Here is a 17,589-nt window from a genome sequence, read left to right as displayed (position 1 = left end):
CACTGGTCTGACACCAGTGCAGCTCCCCACCCTTTCCAGACTGCAGTCATGTCCTGACCCTGCTTAAGCAGCACATCTTACACTCCAGAAGAGAGATCTTCATCTGCTTCTGAATTTTAAACACAAAAATACCTGGTTCAKAGCCCAGGGTTTTTTATTGTGCTACTAGTGGCATAAATTTTAGAAACACTGACGTTTTTAAACCATATAGCTGTGCTTGGGTAACTTTATAAACCTGATGTTTTTCAGAGTTAAAACCACCTACAAAAWGAACAGTGGCACATTTTATAAGCTTTAATACCCTTTTGAAAGACTCCTATTTTGAGAAAAGGCAAACAAAAAGGAAGAGTAACCTACTTTTGCTGTGCTTTATCCGATTTTCCAGTATAGCAGAGGAAGGCAAGTTTTTTTTAATCTATGTACTCACTGCCATATTGCTTAAGAGGGAAAAAAAATGAGGTAGATTATAAAACCATTTCAATTAATTTTAGAGAAACATTAGGTCTTTCACATTTACCAGAGTAATATATATATTATAATGTATTGTAATTACAAATGTATTGTAAAAGTCTCAGTCTCACAGCTAGYAAAGCTAGCTTGGATTCCAAAAGCAGTGGCTGCAGCATCCCTGAATCTGCTGAACAACAGCAAAAGTAGCTCAGCTCCTCCTGCTCAGACTCCAGWCACAACCAACAGCTCGGGGCTCTGCAGAGCAACACCAATTCCTTCCACTGAAATGGGAATCATGTGGCCAAATCCTTCACACAGAGCTGGGAATTTATGATCTTCAATTTCAACTGGCAAAAAACTGAAATACTACACAGTTTTAAAGTATCAAATATTTGAGGATGGGATAGAGAATTCAGGAACCTCCTTACTTTACCATCTGCTGAATTTCTGACAAGTCATGTATGAGCTAATAATAACACAGAGTATTTTACATTCATGGTGTATCAAATACCAGTTTAATAAAGTGATCAATATGCAGACTTGATGTAATTTCATTTTTCAACATTCTCACAAAATAAATGACTGTTGTAATAGTGGTCCTTTATTGCACTTAYTCTTGCAGTTAATCATTGTCAGCTCTCAAAGAAAAGGACAAGAAGAATTAATTTTCTACAGATATTTTATTGAAGAACAGATTTTTCTTCTTTTGCATGACATACCTTTTTCAAACAGTAAAATAAGGAAATTTTTACTCCATAAATAACACAAATTAGCCCTTATMTCTCAATCCAGCCAAAATCTGTGTAAAATAGTTAGCTCTATATTTACATTCTGTACCAAAATAGGAAACACATGTTCAAGGTCAGCCAGTTCTCTCAAAACAGTTGTTTTATCTCCAAGGTAAGCTTCACATTAAAAAGGCAACATTTGCACTTTRGAAGTCTGGTAGTGTAAGATCCCATTATTCAGTGCACAAACAGCCCCAGATCCTGCAGAGCAGTATGTACATGCAGGCAGGCACCCACACATCCAGACAAGCAAAAACCAGGGGTTCAATCTTGCAGAAAAAAGACCTKGAGCTGCTCAGCTGGCTGGAAGTCACTCCTGGGAAATGTGGGGAAGGAAGGATGTGCMGCTCCCTCTCTAGTGAATATCATCAAGCAGAAAGATTTGCAGGACAGGAAGATTTAAACACAACTTGCCCTCATAAGGGATCATGGATATGTCTGCTCTCAGACATCAGTCTTCCCAACTTACCAGTGCTCAGCAGAAAGAATGAGCTTTGTTGGGCTGACAGTCAATTAATGGGGGATATGATTCTCTTTCAGTAATTAACCTCCATCAAAGGCTGTGACAGTCTCCTAATACCTCGACTCATTTCAGGAGGAATGAATTGCTGCTTTTCAATGTGATTTTACTTGCTGCTTTCTCCAGCCAAAAGCTATCCTTCCTCCTTGTAATTGCAACACTAGAAAAATGTGTTCCTAAAGTATGACTTGCCTCAACTTCTAATTGAAATTATTTGAACTACTGGGATCAAAAACGACTGCAAGACTAATTTACTTCCCTAAGCAAACATGGAATGTTTTTTTAAAAAATGAAGAAGTTAAACCTGTGGACATTATACACTGAGAATGTTTCTATTAGAGATGAGCAAACTCATGCATCTCAGCACAACTTCCAGGRCTCCTGCTGCCCAGTCTTCTCTGGTGGAAACACAAAGGCTGAGATGGGCTGTATTTCCAAATTAAGAGATGCAGTAGGAGGGACTAGCCACATGTGGTCAGGACACCTAACACAGCAAACTTTGCATTAATTTAAAAGAATTCTGAATTTTACAGCAGAAACTACTCTTAAGGCTACATAACTGATCCGTTTAAGCTACAATTTTAGCTATGTTCTATACTCAAAAATGGCTTATGCTTCCTACCGCAGTAATTTTACTCTTAAAAACCTGAGACATGWTTTTACTTAATTCATGTGAAGATCTGGAAGTTCACAGCAGGTTAAAAAGCTGAATGCAAAGACAAACAGAACTGAGGTAGTCAGCTTTACTCAAATATTCTGTATGACAGTTACCAATTCATGGCCAATTTAAGTTGACACATTCCTTGGCAATTCCCCCAAGGCTATAGCTGCTAGCAGCTGCTAACCCACTGGTGGGATAGATGTTGCATTTTTCTGACTAAAGTACCTTTCACACCCAACCCCCTAAAGTCATGTCCAGTTCTGCAGTTCACAGGCAGCTGAAGGGCTGCACAATAAAGAAATTAYGACTGAAATCTCAGATTATTAAGGCAGTAGCAGTTTTACTTCACTGGATTCACTGATGCAGCTACTCAGCAGGTACTGGTGAACCTGACCACAAAAGCTCCAACAGGCCTGGATTTTTCCCTGTCCATACAAAGCACTACATCCCCTTTCTTTAATTAAATGTATACAATTCAGAAGTAGGTAAGCATCARCTTTCTAAGCCATCTTTCAGTTAATTCTCAGGAATAGAGATTAAAAGAAGAGAAGCCCTCAAGATAAACAACTGTGTAGAAGATAAAAATATTCAATTAAATATGACAAATTTCACATTTAGACAGACAGAAGACCAGCATATCAAATACTGAGCACAATAAATTAACACCAGTTAAAAATTTTAACAGTTATAAAGTTAACCAGAAAGTTCAGACAGTGCAAACATTTCACAGTAAGAAAAAAATAACCAGTAAATAACCAGTAATTTCTTTTCAAGTATCAAAAGCGTTGCTGTTTAGTGATACCATTTCAACTGTATTATTGCACAACAGACAAAAAATACAATATCAGCCTCTGGGACCTAAGATGTATTCTCACACCTTTTTGTTTTCCAGCTATCAGTTTACATTGACTGTTTCGTGGCTATATTAAAATAATTAGTGTTCACTTATCAATCTGAGTGTTTCATAATCCAGTTTGTACAGTTTTAAAGCATTTGAGTCCTGACCTGTATTGCTTCTCAAGACACCTATTTAAGGCTAGTCTAGGCCTTGTGGAATTCACAGCAAACTTAACCTGCAGTTAAGAAGGAGAAGTAGCCCAGTGCAAGGGGCTCTCAACTGTGATGTCGTCAGACAGTTTGAAGTTTCACCTTAWTTGCTTCAGCAGTGTCATAAGAGTTCCTTTAAATAAAGCAAACAAAAAACCAAACAACAAACAAGTCCAGTAGGCACAAAGAATTTCTTACAATCATGGTGGAAGTCTTAACTATTAAAGTATAATTGTAGCTAAATAAGTTTTACTTCATCTCCATAACTTCCATTTAGGAAAGCGATCCAGTCACTAACAATTCTATTATCACTGAACAATTAAGAAGCAGCTCTTTCTCCCTATATCTGCATTTTTTAGTGCACTGGGCATGTCTTCTCCCTTAAGTTTAACACATTTCCTGGAGTGAAAACTGTCCTAAAAGGACAGACAGTGGCTCAAACCACAAAGAGTTTCTTTTACTCTGGACAGGATTATTTGTTACATGTCATATTCAGAAATAAATAAAAACATCCTTACAAGGATGCTTTAGAGCAGCTGTCCTTACCTTGACACATTTTGCTCATTTCCCTCCTCTTATATATTGTGTCAAGTGTTTAATTTCACAGCAAGGTGTGCTCTCATGTGATTCAAACCATCTGATTCTCAACWTAGTACAAATTCTCAAATAATCCATTTACATGTCCAAGAAAAAGTGGAAGGGAGAAAAAATAAGGAAAACAGATTAGACTTTCCTTACACATTCAATATAGTTTTTGGTCTAGAGACATCAGCATGATCCTGTAAGATTATAGCTGCCATTGCTACTCGTTTGTTCTTCAACAAGAAGTGAGAACATCAGCAATTATGTTCATACTAGTCTTGAAACAATAATGCCATTATTCACTATTTGAGAAACAAACCAACAAAATAAAAAATAATCATAAATCCTATCCCAAATTTATAGTCTGAGTATCAGTACTGAAATGCATTTGCCTAGCAAACTCTTGAGAATATTCAAACATGTGATGTACAAAATTTCACAGTACAACTGGCATATGCTAATGAAAATGGGATTTCCAGACAGTTGTCTTGGTTACCAGTCTGAAATTCCATTTCATGCATGTAGGAAGATGTAATGAACCCCAAGAATTAGTTGCTTTACCTAGTATGAATTCTGARGGGGCTCAAAACTTCAGAATCCAGTTATGGAGGCAACTGCCAAACACTGTTACATCCTGTTACATTTCTTCCTCCCCCATAAATTGTAAGAATTGACAAAACAAACAAACATATTACCAGCCTCTTTAGGCCTGTGATATCAGCAGTGATGACAACTGGTTTTTACATGGCTTTTGACCAAACCACTGAGGTATATTTCCAGTTTGAAAATGCTTTGCTACCAATCACACAACAGACATAAAAAAAAAACCAGCCCTCAGTTCTATTACAGCAGAGTTCTCATTTCAAATCTTGACTGAGTTGCCAGRTAGTCTAACACAGTTGGCAGAGTAGATCTTGTTACTGCGTCAAAAAAAACATAGGGTGCAATTCAGGAAAATACTGGCACTTATTGAGATGACAAGGTAAATATTCCTCCTCTCAAAACTCTGCCTGCTTTTGTCAGCACCTCCCTGACTACTGCATGCACTGATACTTGCCAGAGGAGATGAGGTTCAGCAGGAGACAGCTGCCTGCAGAGACAAAACCCCCGTGCTCCACATAGGGAGTGCAGGAGGATGGGTATTATCTCAGAACTTCTACTTGCCCCAAGCTCARGTCTATGCGCAGAGAAACAATCCTGTTAGCAGGGGAACTAAGTTGGCCACCAGCAGCCAAAGGGTTACAACCAGGCTGGATGAGCAGGAGCATAAGTCTAAAATTAAAAAAAAGAATTAAAAAAGATTACAAATTTTACATTTAAAAGCAAGATAAAATAACAAAGAGAACACTAAAAAACATCCAATAGTTAAAACAAACTTAACAAAATATGAACTGGTATTTAGTGAATTAAGCTTTTTACCTTCCTCAAAAAGAAAACTGAATCTGATTGTTCATGTTCTGCATTACAACMTTATCAACAGGAAGTTATACAAGTGAGAACTCACTTTGCACCAAGGTGATAATTTGTAAGATTGTAATAATGATATGGCCTTCAAAACACAGGTCAGATTTCCTGCTAAGTTCCCAGGCTAAAGCTAGATTTCTGGGATGATTACCAGAAAGAGACATGAAATGAAGGAGTTATGTTTCAGACACRTTTCTCCTGTGTTAGTCACTATTCTGCATGACTGCACAGTAAAGAGCAGAGCAGCACCTTTGCTATTTTCCTTTACCTCCTACACCTGGGCTCTTAAAATAGCCATGGCCTTCCTTTCCTGTTCCTGACAGTCAGAGCTAACACAAATGTTTGAYGTTTTCAGATATTTAATAATGAAGTTTCACTTCAGCAAATAAGGCAACCTACCAATGGGTGCAGCTCTTGTTAAGTTAGAAGCCGGAGGATCCCTCTCTGGGGGACAGGAGTCACAGAAGTCTGAACAGGCTGGGCAGATCAGATTCCCAATGTGTATCCAGCCATTCATCTGAATGCTCACAGTCAACACCTGGCCTGAGCGGCTGCACAGGTATGCAGTGTCCTTGACCCACACATGCAGCCCTTGTGGAGAGCAAGAAACCTTAAAATAAAAAAAGAGTCAAGTCTGTATTATGATTTCTCCTAAGCACAGATTAACTGCAAGTATTTTAATGCACTTTGAGCAACTGCTTGGTTCAGGAATGCTTTAAAGCAMTGACTTTACTCTTTTTGTGCAATTATGCAGATCAACTGAGAAGGAGTAAAACTTGGCTTCTGCTAATGACTACTTTTGTTGCCTTGGGCAGTTACTGAACATGACACCCTTAGTGAGATAGTGCCAAAGAAAATGAGGATAATGAAAAGTAAGTGACATGTGCATGGTGCTTTTCACCTCTGAAAAATCAGAGTGACTAATTAASATTAAGCTTCAACAACAGAACATTYCATAGAAGTATTYCTTCTTWGCTGAGAATAAAGTGTYWCAGGAATAAGACAGATGATGCCCCTGGTGAGACTGAAAGCCATCCCAGCAGTCACACACTTAACTAATTTGAATTACATGGTTATGGTTGGAAGACAGTTTTTTTTCAAAGTATATTATATTATCTASAGATTTAAGGCTGGGAAAATTATGTCCAGTGTGCAGGTGCAAACTTCTAACAGTCACAGTGCACGTTTTAAGCCTGACTTTTCCCTTTAGGGTTATTAAAAAAAAMCCACCAAAAACCCAACACAAACTTACTTGATAACATCCACTACCCCAGTCAGGGTAACTGAGTTTCCTCCTGCACTGTTCCATAACAAAAGCAGATTTCTGAATAAGACATACAGAGTTTGGTCCATATTTCTCTGCACCATAGTTTTTGGTAGGATCTAAGGTAGAAGGAATACTCTAGTTAAGCTGCAATTCAGTGTAACAGAAAAGACTATCTAATCAGTAATCCCCCCACATGCTTCTAGGTTTACTTTTGGAATATTTCTGACCCTTAATTATTATCAATTTGGTAACTATACCATCTTGAAAATAATGTGGGAAGAAACACAAGAAACAAAACAAYCAACTAACCACAAAAAAACCCCAATGAGCAAGCACTTTCCATCAGAACTATGCAGTTATATTTGCCTTCAGGGTATGCCAGCTGTGACTGCTGGGTTGAGGGCAAAGCATGTTTGTGTGCTTGTTTTTGAGAAAACTGCACAGACAGATAATATCCTACAGCATTCTGGACCTCTGCAATACTGAACATGCATTACACTAGGAGACAAGCCCATGTTCTGGTAACTTGAAAAGATACTGGCCTTGAACAAAAAACCTACAAAGGTGAAAAATGCAATTATGTTTCAGAGACTTAATCAACAACCAACCCACCCCCATGCTTTGTCTTGTATTTGGATCATTTAGGGTAATGATCTGTTCATTTCTTATGCAATTCTTGCATTAGAGAGGTGAGTTTGCCTCAGGTGTACAGAGTAGTTGCACTGTGCTTCTCACCCCAGCTCAGTGTTTACACAGATGGTGGTGTGAAACTTCACTAGTGAAAACACTGACATGAAATTAGTTTGAATATGCAGCAAGTCCATTCCACGTTTACAAATACCGTCCCTGCAATACCATTCTGAAGTCCTGAATACTGACCTGGCTGGTTTTCAATTATTCTACAGTCTGAACTGCGTTGAAATTCACCACTTAAATGCCAGCTGAATTCCTGACTAAAGGGACAATAGTCAGCAATTTCTACTGAGCCACCATAGTAAGGCAATTCTTCTGCTGGTACTCCATTAAGATTGTCAAAGTACTGCAAAACAAATACAGTGGTGAAGCAGTTTGTACAAAGGCAAGTGTACAATTGTTTTTTAAATAGACCTAATCACTACAGCTGCAAAAACATCAGCTGTTACTACTCAGGAATGCTATTAACAGSACCTTACAATAACCATGAACCAGATGAGGCAGAAGCATTTAAGAATATGTAAATAATGCAGAGATTCCTACATGCATGTATCACTCCCAACTTCTGCCACTGATTCCCCTCTCTGTAATAATTTCATTCTTTGGGATGTAAGCTGAACAGATTTCTTAGTGTGTAGAGACACACACAGCAGACTGGGGGAAGAAATACCTCAAACAAGACTTTCTCAGGGATTTCTGTTACAAAGCAACATTTCTATCTAGTATTTTGCTAGCTAGCCAAGCAAAATCCTTTTCTTTTATTAATATCACAAGGGGGTTTTATCAATCTTCGGACTCCTTGTAATAAACTAGGCAGACATTTTTCACTCTATCTACTTCATCTGCTAGTCCAGAAGAAAAAAAAATGAAACAAATATAATCATCAGGCTGCAAAGCTCAACAATGAAAATGCTTAAGTTATTTGTAAAGTAGGATCCATTRTACCTGATATTCCTGAGGTAACTGCTTTGGAAACTTCTGCAAGTTGCACACTGCTACTGCTCTTTGGTCCTGTCTGCAGGTTAACTGCAAAGGATTACTCCTCAAAGTGTCGCAGTATGGACTGATTAATTGCTTCCTCAAAAACAAAATACAAACAAAAAAGGAAGAATAAAAATCACACCAGATCAATTAAACTGCTTTACATAAGCAGTCTTCCAAGACTGTCCCCATTCTTCCCTACACTCAATCACACAAAGAATCACCAACTTCCTCTCTGGAGGCTAATTTTTCTTATTTGTCTGGTTATGACCTTTCTGATTTATAGAACATCAAGCCAGCAAACAAAGTTACAATGCATTCATCTCTTTAGTTTTAATGACACTGCTTTGTAAACTTTAAAAAGCCATACAAGCAAAACAGGCCCACTATGCAGCTGTGTCCTAGAAATGTATAATGATTGTAAAGAACAAACAAGGTCATAAAGAACAAACAAGGCAGGCTTTGTTTTRAAGATGGCTATCATCTCCTTCAGTTACTTTAAGTACAGTCCAGTAATGCAAAGTAACACAGGCTGCATTTCCAATCAAAAGGGACAAAATAAAAAGGCACACACTTTTAGAGTRAGTCCCACCCATTCTCTCTAAAGCACTGCCTTCTCATGGTGTAAATGCATTCTACACCCTAATATGTTTTCCTCTGTATTTATCATATTGGATGGGATGCAGGGCAGCATTCCTTGCTCCTCTCTATCCACCTCTACCTCTTTTTACTAAGCTACATTTGAAGGACAAATGCGAGCAAGCATCAGGGGTTTTGGTTTTATATATTTTTTAAAAGACTGTATTCTTACTTTTGTCTCTTCTGGTCAATCCAGAATTTGCAGCTCTTCATTACAAAGTCACAGCCTTTATTGCGTCCCCAATCCAATTTCTCTGCCATGCTGTAATTTGCTTTATACCATCTGTAAAGGTATTTTGAAATGAGAATATAGTTACTTCAAAAATTACTGTTCTGATTAATAAAACAGCAGTTCAAAGAATTTCATATTGTGCCTTAAGGTTTTTAAATTAAGAAAAAGGGAAGCTACATCCCTTTCTGCCTATAAGAAAATGYATTATGATTTCACTATTTTTCAAGTCACAATGAACTAGAAAACTTTGTGATCTGCAAACGAACAATGGATAGAAAGATTAAAATTTAGGCMATTTCTGCTTTCTATCTGCAAGAAGAGCTGAAAAAAATAATCAATATGTACTGCATGCAACTGAAAGAAGACTTACATTAAGACAAAAAGTAAACAGACTCTACAAACAGCACTTTGCATTGCAATGCTTAGCTTTTTAAGGTTAGATTGAGTTTTGAAACACATGATGAAAAAATAACATGCTAGGTATGACTCCTTGTCTAATGTAATGTTAATTATGATAACCATCTACTCTGCTGCAGAGTGGTAAGTGCAAGTGCATCAATTTGAAATAAAATCAAGTACAATGAAGCAAAACCTACCCCCACCATTCTTAACTCTTACCCTGTGTCTTCCATTAATGCTAARGTAATCCTGGAAAAGACTCGATTCTGAGTGTGGGATCCAGTCATTGCTTCATTCTGAAAGTTATCAATAATATTGGTAAGCCACTCATAACTTCTTATGAAAAAGCATTTKATTTCTCATGTCTTTTTACTAYTGATAATCACATCCCCTACTCCTTCATTAAAGGACTGTCCTGAAGCATTTCCCTTCTTGTTTACTTCACTGCATAAAATGACAACTAGAAAATGTACCTCTGCCAAAAATATCACACAGTGAAAAGTTACAAATAAAAATTAGCTTAAATGTCAAGAGGGAAATAAGTGTTTTCTTGATCAGACAAGGCTCTGGAGGAGACATGGCAAAGGCTAAAGCTGGGGCACATGAATAAAGATGAAATGAAGGTAATGAATAGAATGATCAAGTATTTAAGATGCAGAGGGCAACAAACCTTAACTAACTCAAAGAATACCCCCTTTATCCTAAAAAGGGACAAACCTTCTCAAAAGAATAAATGACAGAGAGAAGTAAGAGACATTTAGCTTTTCAGTAAACACTTGATCTCATACTCTGGGACTTAGTAAGAAGGCTGTATCTAGAAATTGGACATTTAAGTATTTAAGTATCAAATACTACTTGTGATGTGTTTCAATGAGGTTTGATACCCCTGCATTTTCAAGGCTCCAGTAGGTACCACAATAAAGCTAAAAATCAAGGCAGAGGGAGCAGGCATTCTCACATCCCCTTCCATTCCTTGTGTCAGCACAAACCTCCAACAATCTCTTCTCCCAGTGATTGAGCTCAGTACCCATGCCACCTTGATTTTCAAGCTCCATTCCCTCTAGAATTGGACAATTAAAATGTTTTCGGGCTTCTTCCTAGAAAGAAAACATTTCAACACAACTCTCAAAAGACTGAGATGGATACCCACACGCAGTCCTAGAGCTCTAGAATTATCTATTTAAATTATTTCAGAAATTCTTTTACTACTATTTTGTTTCTACTCAGAGGCTGACAAAGCAAGCACCCCAACAGCAAGTCTACCACACTATCTACTCATGTCCTTGAAATGAAYGAGCAAACCCAGGGATAATTAATCCATGTTTGCTCTAAATACTGTRTTAGATTTAAAACAAAAAGATTACTTGTGGCCAAATATGATTAACACTGACTTATTTCCAAATCCAATTTATTACTCTTAAGCATATGTTCTGTTGAGCCCACATAGGGAGACACTGAGGCATGGGAAGCAAGAAAAATTTCCAAAAAACCTCAAAGAATTTAATTTTAAACATGACAAAATATTAATAATAAAGGAGCGGTGTCTTAAATCTGTAGGAAAACATCTAAAGAGTAGGATTAAGGAATCTCTTCAACATCAGTTTTGCTTAACCTTCAATATTTTACTTTCCAGTCCCTTAATTATCTCTTACTGTGTCAATTTATTTATTTCATACTGTCACCCATTTTCTACTTTACTTCAGGCACAGCCTCTCAATTACACAGTGTTAATGGCATAGGCCTTGGGCCATACTTTCAGGGAAGGATATTGAATGTTAGGTTATTTCTTCTTCCAGTATAAGAAATAATTATGACTCAAGAATGTCCTGGCAACCCTGGCATACAAAGCTTGAAAGGCAATGCACACTTACGACCACCCGAGGTGTCACCAGAAGATGAACAGCATGGCGCAGCATTTTGCCACCACGTACGTCCCACAACCTCACAGCTTTATGAAYGACTTTATTGCTCCACTGATACAAACCTAGGCTGTAAGGAGAAGTTTGGTCACAAATCCTTCCCACAAAGATTGTGCAAAGATCTATCTCCATAAGAAACAGAATCATGGATAATCTCTATAGTCCCTCACACTTTCTAAATTTAAAAATTTTATTATGCAGCTTTTTTCCTTTTTAAGATGTGCTCATTACACACACAACTCTGACTTAACAAGGCAAAGTAAGGTTATTAAAAATACAGTCTATAGACTCAAGACATTTTCTGCAGTTACCAAAAATGTAAGAAATCAAATAAAAATCCTCAGTATTGCTATTATAAAAAGCGAACAAAGCTCTCTATCCTTCCACCTCCTAGAAGAAAATCTACAATACCAACTAAACAAAGAAAAAAGAATGCAAACTGCTCATTAAATCAGAAAATTCACACAGCAGATTACACACCTTGTCAGTTCTGCATAACCACAAACCTTGAATGATACAAGTCTTAAAAATGAACTGCACTGACATTAGACAGTATGGATAACCGTAATTCTTAACTTCCAACGTTCTGATAAATGAAATCCTATCTTAGTTTATAGTATATGTGGATAATATAAGTGCTTTATGGCAATGTAAAGAAAGACTAGAAAACCACCACCCACCACTGTTTGAACATAATAAATGGAAGTTACTCTAATAATGAAATAAAGTTTGATTTTCAACAGGCAAGAATACACACTAAAAAAGCAACACGAAAAAATCCTTCAGCAGCAGCACAAAGAGGTCCAAAAAATATGTAATACCTTTCATTAATATGTAATACCTTTCATTAAAAGGAGGAAGTCCATCTGCATATCTTGGCGTCAAAGGTTTTCCGTCATCATCACGATAAAATGCAAACAGTCCAGCTGAGAAACCCTTCAAGTAAAAAAGCGAGYGTTCATATACGAAGTCAAATGCCATGAAAGAGTTCCCAAACCCACCACTGACACACTGAAAGTACAACACTCCAAGGCAATGAACACGTAAATTGAGGGAGGCAAGGCAAGAGCTTTCCTCCACCAAACATAATTTTCTTGGCAATAAGCTGGAGGCATATGAGGAAGCAGGCATCCATTTCAGRGCAACATTTTATCAACCCTTACCAGTGCATGGATTATCTCGTGTTTCACAGTAGACAACATGCCAACAAATTCCTGAGCTTGCGTTGAAATCATATTTGGACACAAGTTAGCATATCCTGCTATTGGCCTGGAAGACAGTAAAGTACCACAAAATTCAAATCATTATGCACTTGAAGCAGCAGAAGATTTAAAGAAGAAATAGATGAATGTAAAAAAAAAGACATCCCAATAATTTATAAATCTGTTAACAATACAGTGACTAATTTCCTGTTGGGATGGGGAGGAGTGGAATGGGGTCAATCAATCTCTATATTCAGTATTCTGCACAGGWGTCAGTGACTACAGTGCAAGGGACCTGAATCTTAAGTTGGACCCTACGAGATATCGAGTCTGTGAGAGCGACTACAACTGAAATGGAAACAAGAGTCACATAAGTAGGARCTTGCATTCTTTAAGTTTGTGAAATCATGGCATTCAACTCAACAGAAACAGGATCCTGAGATAAAGTTAAGGCATTAACAGTGGAGGATCAGCTTTGAGTCACATGGCTCAGCTTTGCAAGTTAAGCACTATTTGATGGTTTCCTGATGGTACATAAATGCAGTGCTTGTCTGTCCCAATGACCSCTCCTTTGTTATACCACAAAGGCAAACAATCAAATTCCACAACYGAACAATTAAAAAACTTGAAAGTTTAATTAAAAAGAGTTTGCAACAGAGGGAATACTTGCCTATCCATTTCAGCTTCCAGTTGGCAGTAGGCTGCATAAGCAATGATATTTTCATGGCCACACCTTTCAGTAGTGAGAGCACTAACGTAGAGCACAAAGTCAGCATCTCGAACCCCTTCCTGGTCAGGTGAGCTCGTGGGCCTGCGGTGCCAGTTACTCTCATTGTACACCCTGCATTGCTTTTCAAAGGTCAAATGGAACAATTAAAATATTTATGACCAAAATTTTGCATTACAATTCAATTAGCTTGAAGCCAAAAATAAATCCTGCTGTAAGACAGCAGAAGAAAATGCCCTATGAAGAACAGTAARCAAAACCAGAGCCAAGGAATAACTTCCAAATGTGTAGCTTTTTTGATTTATTAGACAAAAGGAAGGTGGCACCTAAAAAAAAAACCAAAAAAAAAAAGGCCTGCCAAGCTTCCCAGAATTAGCACCCTGTATTTCCTATACATCAAAAACCAAAATCTTGGCTCACAAAACTAATATACATAAATAGCAATAGCATTTCTCATGTAATCTGCTATGTTTTTATTATATAGTTGAAACTTGCAAGTTAAACAAAAGCAAAACAGAGTTCTACTGATCACATACTGTAACTGAATCAAAAATTCATGCAAGAAAACAACGGTGAAGAATTTCTTGCACCACATTCCTGGGTCAATGGATAACCTCTTCAAACAAGGTCTTCAAAAAATCAACTATTAACTCTGTGAAAACCCAACTCATTGACCAAGGTGAATAACACAGTGACTAGTGGCAATTTAGCAAGCTCCAAATCTCATCYTCTCTGTACAAGCATCAGAACACAGAACTCTGAAGATAGTTACCAGTCCACTTTTATTTTGATTCAAGAACATGAACTACAGAAACTTCCACTAATTTAAGTTKTTCTATTCTTTCATTCAGACTTAGTGATGTCCAGCAAACGGGTCACTTAGGCACAGTTACCAATATTCACTTTTTAATTTCCATGAATAGTAGTATTTCAAAGATTAGGAAACACTTGGATAGCTGAGCTTACCTGGAGGTGTTTCTCAGGAACTATAACTGGCCCACATCTCGTATGGTCTGCACAGGCTTTTTGGCAATATCTGTGAGGGTCAGCTTTCCTCCTTAAATATTGGTTTGTCACGCATTGCCTTTAATGAAACATGAAAGACAGTCAATATTGTTTTATTATTGAAAGGGAACTATAGAATAGTCTTACAGCACTTATATATTTATATAATATACTTACATTGCTACTTAACGTAACTTTCACAGTGAAAATTGTTAATTACCCTACCAGGGAAGACATAATGCTTCCAGTAGTTAATGGAGCATCCACAGGTTCAAAGAGAGACGAGGGCCAGGTTCATAAATGGGGGAGAAGAGAATTGGCAGCATGTATAGCTTTGAACATCTCTGCTACAACAAATGCAGGCTTTGCTCATGGAAGGTTGCCAGATTTGCAAAAGAGCATCTGCCACCCCCACTGGATCAGATGGGTCACTGATCTGATTCAGCAGAGCATTTCTTACACTCTAATCTTCTTTTAAAGGCTATGCAGCACAACGTTATGTATCAAATATAGCAARTGATATTCAACAGATTTTCACATACCTGCTCAGCAAAATAGCACCTGCGGATTTGCGCACTTGAAATGTCTTTTCCAAATAAGATATAGCTTGTGGGAAGAGTTTGTTCTGARAAGAACAAAAATCAGAGTTACCCAGTAGCAGTGTAGACATAACTCACCCTAAAGGCATTAACTACCAAGTTACATGAAACTTGCTAGATATTGCAGGATAGCAGAATAGGAGAAACCCAGACTCTCTAAGGAAGTTCGATTATWATCAATATATTTAGGAAATACTTTGTTTCAGTATTGTTGTATTTTGTTATGGGAATGACAGAATGGGAAGGAAACCAGGATTAATTAGAATGTACAACTTCAATTTTCAAAAACTATATACACTATATTTTTCACTGAGATCTTTACATCTTGGGATACAGCAAACATCTGTCAAACAACATGCAGCAGAACTCTGGAATTATTTGTAATGGAGCCATAATCTATACACAAAGCTTTGATTTCCTGGACTAGAGGAATATTAAATTGCTGGTATTCAAGGTTTTAATTAAACCAACTTTGAACTTAATTACATCCATGTAATAAAATGTATACAAACAAAGAAGGGAAGCAAATATTACATACCTTTATAAGGTGTCTTTTCTCAGGGAGCAAACTATATTTAAAGAACAAAACAAATGAGCTTCAGTTACTAAGGTTTCCATTCTTAGCCATGGAAAAAAAGAAATCTGCCACAGCATTATACTCACTCCTCAACGCTTCTGTCATACACAATCTTAATTCTTAGCTGTTGATCCACGTTTCTCTTCGTGACGTGATTTTCCTTCAGAGGAACTTGATAGACAACCTAGAGGGAGAAGCACGAAGCGCTGGACGAGGCAGCTGACCCGGACAGACACAGCACCCACAGCCCCGGGCCCTCGGCTCCTTCTCGCCACGGCAGCCCCGCTCCGCGCCAGCCCCTTCCAGCCATTCCCGACCCTTCCCTCRCCGGGAACGGGACGCATCCCACCGGGATGACGGGGCCAGACCCGGCACAGCCCGGCCCGGGAAAGCCGAGAAGGGACCGCTCCAACAGCGGGAACGGCCAACGGGGGAGCCTCTGCCCCTCARCACCCCTCGCAGCCGCCTGAGCCCYCCCGATCGGCCCCACCTGGTCGCTGCTGGGCACGCGGTGGTCACARGAGGAGGAGGGGGAGGCGGAGTGAGGCAGCGCCAGGAGCAGCAAGAGCCCGGCGGTGAAGGCGGCGAGCGGCGGGCGGCAGCAGCGGGCGGACCGGGCGCGCCCGCCGCCCGGCTCGGCGGCCATCTTGGAGTGCCCGTCCGCCGCGTCGCCATGGAGGCAGCGCCGGGGGAGAGCCCTCCGCCTATAAGCGGGCGGAGGGGGCGGGGAGAGAGCGGCGAGCGCTTCTGATTGGACACGACGCACGAGGGGCGGGGCCAGGAGCTGAGGGGGCGGGGGCAGTGCAATCCAGAGCCACAGAGGCGGAGCGCTGACCCAGCACTGCCAAGGCCGCCGCTGAAACATCTCACCAAGCGCCGCTTCTACACGSTTTTTGAATGCTTCCATAACCTCCCTGGGCAGCCCATTCAATGCTCGGCTACCCTTATTGGGAAGGATTTTTTCCTGTTGTTCAACATAAACCCTTGAGGCTTGTAACCTAGGAGAAGACCTGCACCTGGCTACAACCACCTGAGAGTTGTAGAAAGCAATAAGATCACCCCTGAGCCTCCTTTTCTCCAAGCTGAGCCCTCCCAGCTCCATCCGCATCTCCTCCTCTAGACCCTTCCTCAGCTCCGTTCCCTTCTCTGGACGTGCTCCAGCACCTCAATGTCTTTATTGTCACAATGGGCCCAAAAAAAACCCACAGTGCTGGAGATGCTTCACCAGTGCACCTGGAATGCAGCTGGTCACTGCAAAAGGTCATTGCCCTGGTCCTGGGGCCATGCTATTGCTGGTACAAGCCAGGAKGTCATGGGCCTTCTTGGCCACCTGGGCACAGGCTGGGTCACATCCAGCCATCTGTAAACCAGCACCGCCAGCTCCTTTTGTGCCTGGGATTGCATTTTCCATACACAACAACKGCCTTTTCCCAGCTTCTCAGTCCACAAACACCACAGAGTATCCCCAAGACTCTAGGATGGAAATAACTAAAGAAACTTTGACCACCACCAGCAGGGATAAAAGTTTCTGGGTTTTTGTAGGGCTTCATACTGCAGCTCCTGCTGCTTTCCAAGGTGTTCAGGTATAACGAGTGCCACACAAATAGAAAGTGGTGTGTCTTGGCTCCCTCGGCTGCTCAGTGACAGCAATGGGAGAAACTGGTGGGTGTCTGGTGCTTTCAGCTAAACTGAGTTGCTCTGGCTGCTGAAATGTTTCCATGACACAGAAAAGCACCCAAAAAAAAAGTAGAGAAAGGAGAAAAGCATCCTYATATTTTTACAGGGAGCAAAATCTATTAAAGCAGGAGTGGGTACAACTCTGCTTTGCTTTAAATAG

At 39.4% G+C, this 17,589-nt stretch overlaps 1 protein-coding gene across 1 annotated transcript; it reads right to left on the bottom strand.

Annotated features, from left to right (window-relative positions):
• Positions 1–576: 576 nt before the first annotated feature.
• On the bottom strand, positions 577–16,398 carry LMLN (leishmanolysin like peptidase). Its single transcript, XM_057376749.1, has 17 exons — positions 16,243–16,398; positions 15,839–15,936; positions 15,714–15,744; positions 15,119–15,201; positions 14,538–14,655; positions 13,515–13,693; positions 12,806–12,911; positions 12,484–12,578; positions 11,595–11,712; positions 10,713–10,820; positions 9,943–10,019; positions 9,265–9,375; positions 8,418–8,550; positions 7,659–7,818; positions 6,765–6,895; positions 5,912–6,122; positions 577–5,320 (listed from the first exon to the last, which is right to left on the bottom strand). Exons 1-17 carry the CDS (start codon positions 16,396–16,398, stop codon positions 5,226–5,228), a joined length of 2,010 nt encoding a protein of 669 aa, XP_057232732.1. The 3' UTR covers positions 577–5,225.
• Between the last annotated feature and the right edge of the window lie 1,191 nt (positions 16,399–17,589).

This window comes from Malurus melanocephalus, unplaced genomic scaffold, assembly GCF_030028575.1.
Source record: "Malurus melanocephalus ecotype Western Australia unplaced genomic scaffold, MMel_1.1 scaffold_289, whole genome shotgun sequence".
Taxonomy (NCBI): Eukaryota; Metazoa; Chordata; class Aves; order Passeriformes; family Maluridae; genus Malurus; species Malurus melanocephalus.
This window is presented reverse-complemented; position numbering and strand designations above follow the sequence as displayed.